The sequence below is a fragment of the Aegilops tauschii genome, chromosome 6 (assembly GCF_002575655.3).
Source record: "Aegilops tauschii subsp. strangulata cultivar AL8/78 chromosome 6, Aet v6.0, whole genome shotgun sequence".
In the NCBI taxonomy this organism is placed as follows: domain Eukaryota; kingdom Viridiplantae; phylum Streptophyta; class Magnoliopsida; order Poales; family Poaceae; genus Aegilops; species Aegilops tauschii.
The window spans coordinates 429,397,266-429,406,721 of NC_053040.3; the positions used below are offsets into that span (position 1 = coordinate 429,397,266).

The 9,456-nt window shown below is 51.2% G+C and overlaps 1 protein-coding gene across 1 annotated transcript; it reads right to left on the reverse strand.

Moving 5' to 3' along the window:
* Positions 1–2,277: 2,277 nt before the first annotated feature.
* LOC109752949 (peptidyl-prolyl cis-trans isomerase CYP40) lies at positions 2,278–6,966 on the reverse strand. Its single transcript, XM_020311874.4, has 10 exons — positions 6,572–6,966; positions 4,532–5,032; positions 4,199–4,286; positions 4,045–4,097; positions 3,753–3,857; positions 3,170–3,245; positions 3,040–3,077; positions 2,843–2,956; positions 2,582–2,663; positions 2,278–2,498 (listed from the first exon to the last, which is right to left on the reverse strand). Exons 1-9 carry the CDS (start codon positions 6,809–6,811, stop codon positions 2,652–2,654), a joined length of 1,227 nt encoding a protein of 408 aa, XP_020167463.1. The 5' UTR covers positions 6,812–6,966; the 3' UTR covers positions 2,278–2,498; positions 2,582–2,651.
* Positions 6,967–9,456: the final 2,490 nt, after the last annotated feature.

Here is a 9,456-nt window from a genome sequence, read left to right on the forward strand (position 1 = left end):
GCAACGGGCTGCCGCTGCGTCGCCCCGTCGGGCCGCAGCACCGCCGCCCAGTGGTTCTTCTCCCGGCTGCACCGACCCGCGTCACCGCTGCGGCGCCCCTTCGGGCCGTAGTACCGCGGCCCGCGGTCCACCGCCGCCCAGAGGCCGTCCGCTCCAGGTCGTCCCCGTGGCAGCACCGACCCTCGCGCCGCCACTGCGTCGCCCCGTCGGGCCGTCGCGAGCGTGGCACGCGGTCCACGCCGCCGTCCAGAGGCCGTCCCCGCGGTTGCACCGACCCGCGCTCCTCCGCCGCGCCGCCCCTTCGGGCTGTCGCGCCGCAGCCCGCGGTCCCTGTCGCCGCCCCGAGGTCTTCCCGCCGTCACCCCAACCTGCCCGCCGCCGCTGCGTCGCCCCTTCGGGCCGTAGCGCGGCGGCCCACGGTCCACTTCGTCGTCCACGCGCGTTGACTTTCCGTGGTATGTGTCGCGCCGCCTCCCTTGGCGCGTGAACGCCACCGTCCGCGCCCGTCTTCGTCATGCCGTCGGGTTCTTCGCCTACTTCGAGCACCGCCGCCGCGCTCCTAACCTAGCCGCTGTCGCCGCCGTCAGGCCGCCGCCGCCGCCCGTCCACCTCCTTCGTCTTTGTCCAGCACCAGCCCGTCGCCAGCGTCGCCGTCATCTACCCCGACCACTTCGTCTACTCCGACAACCGCGGGCGACATCGGCCTCACGCTGATTGGTGCCGATACCGTCGTCGAGTTCTTCTCTGCTGGCCCATCTGACTTCTCCAACATGGCGTACAGCTCGTGCAGGTCCCTCATATATGCATGCCCGGTGCTGGCAACACCGATGCGTGCCTTCGTCCACGACGTGTCCCCGGGCCTGGCAAGCCTGGTGCGGCGCTTCGTCAACTTCTTCGTCCTTCTACGCATGCCCGGTGCTGGCAACACCGGTGCGTGCCTTCGTCCACGATGTATCCCGGGGCTTGGCAAACCCGTCGCGACGCGTCGTCAACAACATCTTCTTCCCGGCGCACCACTACTTCGACACCACTGCGCCCATGCTAACTCGGCGCCCCCTTACGCCCGCGGCTCCACGGCGACTTCCTCGACACCGGCCACCCCGACTCGACATCGACCCCGGCATTCTTCGCACGGCTACCTCGACCACGGCTCCACCACTCACGCTCTCGACTACATCGACAAACGGCACAAAGGGCTACCGCCTGCTTGAGCAACCTCGTCGGTTTTCACTCCAGCCACGACTCTGCGATGCGCCAACCGCTACGACTGTGGGGGGGGGGGGGGGGGGGTCCGTCGGCTTGCCTTCGGATTCTTCTCCGGTCTCACCGTCTGCGTCGCTACCGTTGTGACTGCGGGGGGATGTTGAGTATAATGTTTAGCAATACAACGACATATTCCACCAATCCCCCTCTCTCTCCCTTTCTAACAACAATGGCCAACTATTCTCTAGTCTGAATCTTGAACGGTGTGGCACCTCTGGTTGTCGAATTCGTCATGTGTCATTCCTATCTGAATTATGCAGTGTCATTTTTTTACATCAAAATTATGCGGTGTCATTGCACGTAAAGGTCGGCACCATTCAACTGGGGAGGTGTTTGTCTCGTCAGTTTTTGGCCGGGACCTGATTACAGCAATATCCATTACCGTTACGTGTGTTTGGTTTGAGTCGGGCTGGAATCCCAAACCGCGTGATCGGTTACCGCGCTATACAAAAACGATTACGCCCACACCTGGCCGTTAAGCGATCCCATCCCCAATCCACCTTTCTCGCCCACGTCTGTTTCCTCTTCTTCCTCAACATCTTTTGCGTCTGCCTCGCACGAGCCACCATGGCCGCCGTTGTCGCCGTACCACCAGGGCTGTCGTCCACCGCCGCGGTCGCGTCCGCTGCAGCCGTACCACCATGGCTGCCGTCCACTACTGCGGCCGCCTCCGTTGCCGCCGTACCACCACGGCCGTCTCCATTGCCGTTGTGCCGCCGGCCGCCGCAGCAAATCTGTCCTCAAACCACGCGTGCAACGTCCTCAGGTCTTGGTCGTGGAGCAGGAGAATCACGCAGGGGCAACCCTAATCGCAGTTTTCTTTTCTCATCTCTTGGTTACCGTTACCTGAGTGAGTGAACCAAACAAACCAGCGACAGTCCCATTACAGCCGCAAATGCGGGGTAACCTCATTACGTTAACGGAGCCCCAACCAAACACCTCCTGGGTGGTTTTGGTAGGGTTCTTGGGGGCTCCAAATGCATGGGCCAAGTGCAAAGATAAGCAAACGGAACGTAAAAAGACATGTCGTGTTGTCGACAATGTTTCATCAACTCTCGCAAAATGTGTTTTGCCAAAAGAAGTTGTCGAGATATCCAAGAGTTCAAGTCAACGAAAGACATTTCTTTCGACAGCATTGCTACCACTTCTATACCAACACAAAAGGTTCAGGTGCCCCCATTGTTTTCAGCCGTCCACTGGGAGTTATTTCTCCCGTCCAAACTCCATCAGTATAACTGCAAAGAATGAAACATCAAGTCAAAATGCATAGACAAACTACAAGCCCGGCGAAATAATTGCAGTAGGTTCTAAGAATAACCTGAAATTTTTCACAGGGCAGCTCCCAGCATGTGTGACAGATGAAACAATGGGAAGGCGCACTTGGGGCATCAGTTTTTATCCTACAACAACGACAAAAAACATCATCAGTTACACAGAGAGAAAAAAAGAATCTGGTCTGGTCCACATGTTTCACAACATCAGCATTTTGCGGCCAAATAGTTCATTATCTATTGTTTCTGTGCTCAAAGGTCTAAACCAAAGAATTTAAATGGCGATGGATGTGGTATTAGGAAAGTACTTCATCACTTTTCTCTGAACTTGCTGCCAATACTTCATCACTTTTCTCTGAACTTCCTGACGTCTCGAACATCTTGGAAAATGCCTTCCGCTCCAGATTACGTCTGTCAGTAACCTGGGGTAATCACGGATGACAAGTCAGCAACATCTTGTATGAACAGTCATTAGTCCCAAAATTCATAACCGCAATGAACTAACCTTCTTCTTTGCAGCAGCCAGCTCCCGTTTGATTCCTCCTGAGGATCAGAAGTACAAAATCCAACATTCTTAGCTGCAAATGGGAAAAAATGTACTAATAGTCAATGAGGGGGCAATAGGATATACAAACCATCGTTTGGCTCCAACTCCAACGCACGCTGGAAGCTCTCAACTGCAGCATCGATATTCTTGAGTGCCATGCGTGCCTGCATTCCAATACCTTATTATTGACAAGCAAAGTTTGAAGATGACGAGCAGCCAGTAATATTTAATATTCCCAGCACCAACACGCCAATGATTATAAATAATATTGCACCACGGATAGCAAGAATGTAAGTTTTACCCCCTCTGTTCCAAACTACTTGTCATGGTTTTAGTTCAAAACCACGACAAGTATTTTGGAATGGAGGGAGTAGAATGTAGTGCGCATAGACATAAAAGGATGCTCAAGTGGCACAGATGCACATCTTCAATTTTTTGACAGAAATGCACATCTTCATGTCCAACATATAAAGTAAGATGTACTCAACGATGAACACATGCAAATAAGCCAGTTTGATTTCACATAAATGCAAGTAGTTTGACCGTACAAGTGTAACACAGGGAAGCTAAACTGTGCTGGTCATAGTTTTGTCAAAACATGTTTGTGGTGCATATAATTTCTGCAACATTTGGTCCGTGGATAGTATATTACATGGAAGTTTAACACTGACCTGTCCTTGACGGAAAAAAGCTTTTGCGTTGCCCTCCGTTTCACGCAGTGCAAAGTCTGCATCTAACAAAGCACCCTCCACATCTCCCAGCTTCAGTTTGCATGCCTGAAGAAGTTACAGGTGACTTCCATATACTAGGAAGAGACAATGATTTTACAAGGAAAAAAAAACTCTAAATTCACATGAGGAAACACAAATGATGTACCAAATAGAATTTCTCTAAATGTAGTACTATAGAGGGACATGCATTTGTGATCTGTTCATGAACAAGTCGCAGAAAGTTAAAACTTACAGAACTATTTGTGAGTATAATTGACTTTGTTTTCCGCAGGGCTGAGCTGTTCTCTGCACATTAATAGGTTGTTAGGATTAGCAAGTAAAATGCACCTCTATCCATAAGCACCTTAACAAAAGCAAACAGTGATAAGAAACAAAAGAACAGCTACCTTGATCTATCTCTTCTTTCTCCCAGCAAATATCTAAATACCGCATAGCTTTTCTGTACTTTCTGAGTGCAGCCTTGTAATCATGTTTCTGTAGAGAGGCAGAAACTTCAGTTGTAAGTTCCGAACAGGAAACAAGTTAAGTGTAGAATTTTTACAATAGAAGACGATATATTTACCCATTTTATTAGTGCATCTACGCTTTAACCAAAGAAATTGGCAAATACATATTATTAATACATTATATGCAACGACAATGAACACTTTCTCATGTGAACCAAATAAAATTATAGCAAAAATATGAACAGGAAGTGCAGTCCATTGAGCAATCCGAACCTTAAAATTTTCATTCCCGAAAGACTTTGCAGAATCAACGGCATTAATCCACCACAAAACGTCTGCAGGCTTTTCATCGAGGTCAATAGGCCAATCAGGATACATATCGCCATCTTTGAAGAAATTTGCAACTCCTTCAGTTGAACCTTCTGGCAGTTCCCCACAATCAACAATAACAATATCATCAGTTGGAAGGTCAGCTTCTCCAGCACAAACATGCTCCATTGCACGAACCACTCCCATCCCTTTTACAACCCTCCCGAAGACAACATGTTTCCCATCAAGGTGTGGTGTTCGGGTGGTAGTGATGAAAAACTGAGATCCATTTGTGTTGGGACCAGAATTTGCCATTGATAACATCCCTTTCCTCTCATGCTTCAAAACAAAATTCTCATCCTCAAAATTCAATCCATATATTGACTCGCCCCCAGTTCCATCACCAGCAGTTATATCTCCACCTTGCACCATAAAACCCTTGATGATACGATGAAAAGATGAGCCCTGAAGAGTAAAAGTTACACAAAAATAAGTACTTGAAGGTTTAAAGATCCCGTACTTTACAGAAGTAAAAGGTATCCTGCAGTGGTCCCCAAAGGAAAAAATCATTGCTACCATGAAGAATAACCAACTCTAATTATATAACAAAGGCTTGTCTTGGCCATTCTTTCAGAAAATAAAGAATTATAAACTTAAATTCAGACGTTAGGATAATGCTAACTCTGTACAGTTAACATCAAAATTACCACCATTCTCTTACTAGAAAATGGAAAGCAATTTGGTGGCTGCAAATGAAAGCGACGCAATCTTGCCTTCTGTCTACGAAAGAAATGGGCAATAGAGGATAGCCAACATGTGTTAGTCTCTGCCACTATGAAGCAAACGGTACAAAAGTGCCGTTATCCAAAGTTGGATCTCTGTCGCTCCAACAGTTAAGTGGGAGACTTATCACTACTTCAATAATGCTCTGCTCCACTTATGTGTTTCTGCCACATTATCATCCCAATTCATGGTTGAAGTCAAAGACCCTAAGCTTTAAAATGCCAAGTTTCACTTAAGCATGTTAACTTATTTACCAGTTCAGAACTATCACCAGAAAATAGTAAATCCACATTGACCACATAATATTATTTTGCAACCACTCAGTTTGTCCTTGACTGGGACACTTGAAGCACAAAACAACTAATGCAGAGCTAGGTCTACTTGGTTCTGACAGATCCTGCCTCAAGGATAATCTACAACCAAATTGTGCCAAGAAAAAATTGCCAGAGGCTGAGACCATATATGCAGTTGGTGAGACTTGACATATGTCCAAAATTAGAAAAATCACAAGGTACTTTCTCTGCCTAATGAACTCCATATGACCACATAAAACCCTGTTTAACCATACCAGAATCCCTTTTCATAGTCCACTATTCTATTGCCAACCATACACACCCAGTTGGCCAAAAAACAAAAGAATCAGTTTTCCCACAAACTATGGTGCTTCCAATTTTCAGCAAGTGCATCAAGAGACCAGAAAGGCAGAAACAGAACCAAGTGTTGGCCATATTGTACCAGCACCAGTGGTGGGCACTAGTACATGAAGCATATTACCAGTAGTATGCCAAAGCAAGCATACATATACAGTTTAAAAGCAACAGGGCTAATCGGAAAGTTACAAGCACTAGTTATGCACACTGAAGAAAGCAGTAGCAGTAACAAAAACAGCAAAAGCAAAATCGCCCAATCAAAGCAAAAAGGCCTGCAAGGACTCATGTTTGGCTGATAAATCGCCAGCCATGGACAGAATCACAGTTCGCGCAATAGAACTACCCAACACGAAATCGATGAGCCGAGAACCGGGTTACCTGATACCGAACAATCTAAGCGACTGTGCGCAAACGCACATTTGACAGTGTTCGAAATCTAATTAATAGGAAGGGGGTCCCTCGCTCGAACACTCGCACCACTAAACCCAACCGGAACCCGAACATCTAGTACGAACTACTGTAGCACAGCTGCACAGGGGGGGGGGGGGGGGGGGGGTCAGACGGGATAAACCTTGTAGTGGAGCCGCGTGCCGGTGGCGGCGCTGACGCCCCTCTCCCCGGTGCAGAGCGCGCGGAAGTTCTCGGCCGTGCGCGGCACCACGGAGGCGTAGAGATCCATCACGATCCGGCCCTCCATCTCGCCGCCGATGCTGACGTCGAAGTAGCACCTCGGGTTGCTCACCTCCGCGGCGGCCGCCGCCGCCGGGGCCGGGGCCGCCGGAGCCGCGGCGCGCTCTCCCTCGCCCTCCATCGCCGCGCTGAGCGGGAGCAACCCTAGATGTACGGAGGGACTTCTCGGCGGTGGCGGCGCTGCGAGTAAAGCGAGGGGCGGCGTGCTTCGGGGAGAGCGAGGAGAGGAGAGTGGGGTGGTGCGGTGCTGCGCTTGCGTACGGTGGGTGGGGGCGTGGGGCAGTGTCAGTGTGGGTGATTCAAATAAGGAGGGAGGGGAACAGGAAAAAGGGGGACGGGGGTTTGGTTGGACAATTTTGTGATGGGCGGTGATAGGCGCCGGCAGTCCGGCCGAACGGTTGGGCCGGACTAGCCCCAGCCGCCCGATCCCGCCACTACGAGTCGTTCGATCCCAGCGTTGACTTCTTCTCTCCCCCTTCCTCTCCACAATGCCCTATCGCCTGGATGTCCTCCCGACTGCCGGCCGTCACCCCCTCACTTGGACCTCCTCTCTCTGCCGCCCTCGCGCTGCTTGATGCCGCACTCGCCATCGGCCGCTGCGCTCGTCGCCGGTCGCCGCCATCTTCTCTCATGTTTCTCGCCGGGATCCACGCATGCAGCAAAAACTCCGCCCCTATGGGATGCAGCTTCCCTCGCTGGTGATGGTCGCGGCTCCGGCAACGCCAGTCACCGATTGCAGCTCCGCGTCATGCTCGCCGCCGATGCTCGCCGTCGACACTCGCAACAAAAAAAAGTTGTCAAAAAATCAGCTCTGTGTCGCCGCACCCTGTTGAATCATTTTGAAAACCTGGTTCCAGCAAATTGAAGCCATGGTTGTAGCAAAAAATCGCTGGTACAGAAAAAAACTCTGGTAGTAGCAAATGACATCTCCGGTAGCAGCAAAACTCTGAGACGGTTGCAGCAAAAGATAGCCATCGCCGTTGTCGACCAACACCGCCGCGGGTGGATGTAGCAAAAATTGGGTGCGGTTCCAGCAAAATCAAAACATGGATGTAGCAAAAAAAAATTGTCTCCAGCTCCACCAAAATCAAAACATGGTTGTAGCAATAAACTTGACCGAAAAAATAGAGGAGATGTAGCATCTCGTGAAAAAATGAACGTAGCAATCATCAACACCTATGGTAACAAAAAGTGACAAAGGTTGCATCAGAAAACACAGTCGCCGGTCTCGTATGTCATGGAGATGGTATGTAGCAAAAAATCGACAAACACCAGTAGTAACAGAAAAACAGAACGATTGTAGCAAAATCGATTGCCGGTTCCAGCAAAAACACCATGGAAGTAGATTTCGGGCAGAGGTGGGTGGTAGCAAAAACATGGGCCGGTTCCAGCAAACCAATCCATGATTGCAGCAAAAACTCGCCGTCGACGCGCTCGATTACCTTGCAACTCGGCCATGGTAGCTAGCGCATCCGGCTGCGTCGTCCATGGAGAGCGGCGCACCCAGCTGCGGGCAGCCCATGGCGATGAGCCGGCGCAGCTGCGCACTCCTCCCAGCTGCTGAATATCATGGAGGGATTTCTCTCGCTGGGGAAAAAGAGAGAGAGATGGAGGGGATGGGAGTGACAGAGGAAGAGGATAAGGGAGGGAGGTGGAGAAAAAGATAAGACAAGAAAAAAAAGATGGAAGCAGGGAGACGTGGGTTACGATCTGGTGGGCATCGAACGTTGCGCCTGCGACCGGCCGAACGTTTCGGCCGGTGCCCCGGCGTAAAACGTTTCCCTTTTGTGATGCCACTGTTTGCCCGAGGCGCGTGAGCCTGTTTGGTCTACCCGAGGTCAAGCCTGAAATATGTGGTTTTCTTTCTGAAAAAATACCTTTTTTTCCTAGATAAAAATGTTTTTCAACCGTGAACATCTACCACCACAAGTACCAAAATCCCGCCCCAAACGCCCGTGGATGAGCCCTGACGTCCGTCCGTGGACAGTGACCAGACAAGACACGAAAAACGATCCATAACCACAAACACCATTTCCAAATCATCAAATCCATATTATTACATGCAACGTAAAACCTGATTTAAGCGGAGCTCATCTGGCTCCACCGTGCCCATGTTCGGCGACCGGCTGTGCCCCTCAAGAGTGTTGGTCCGATGGTCCGATGACCGGCACATGGGACACGGACCGGCTCACGGGACTCAAGGCGTCGCCGTCTCCCATGCCATACTCTTCCTCGTAGAAGCCCAGAACCTTCACGGTGTCGGTGGATGTGATATCAATGATGGATTTGTCTTGGGAGGATCCGAAGACGTCCACCACAACGTGGTTGCGGCGCCCGGGGTGGACGTGCACCACACGGGGCACCGGAGAATGCGACTTCGCCTCGCCAACGTCCACCGCCGTGAGGGCTGCCGCCACCTCCTGCGCCCGCTGCCTCACATGGCGAGCACGCCGCGCCATATTTGCGTCGGTGGACGCTCATGCGTTCACCTCTGCCTCGACACGCCAACAAAATGGTTGCACATCCCGACGCGTTTGGACGCCAGACGGACCGCACCGCCTCCAGTGAGGAAGCGGCAACAAACCTCGCGCTGGATCCATGCGCCATTTGGGCGGACAAAATGGATTCCCGACGGAAGGAGTCCGAGCGCTGCCGTCGGGCCTCCTCCTCCCGGGAGCGGCGGAGCGCAAGGCGGACTGTCATCTCCACCTGCGTGGGATGAGCTCGGGGCCAACTGATCTAGAGGTGTAGGACTCAGACCCGCTA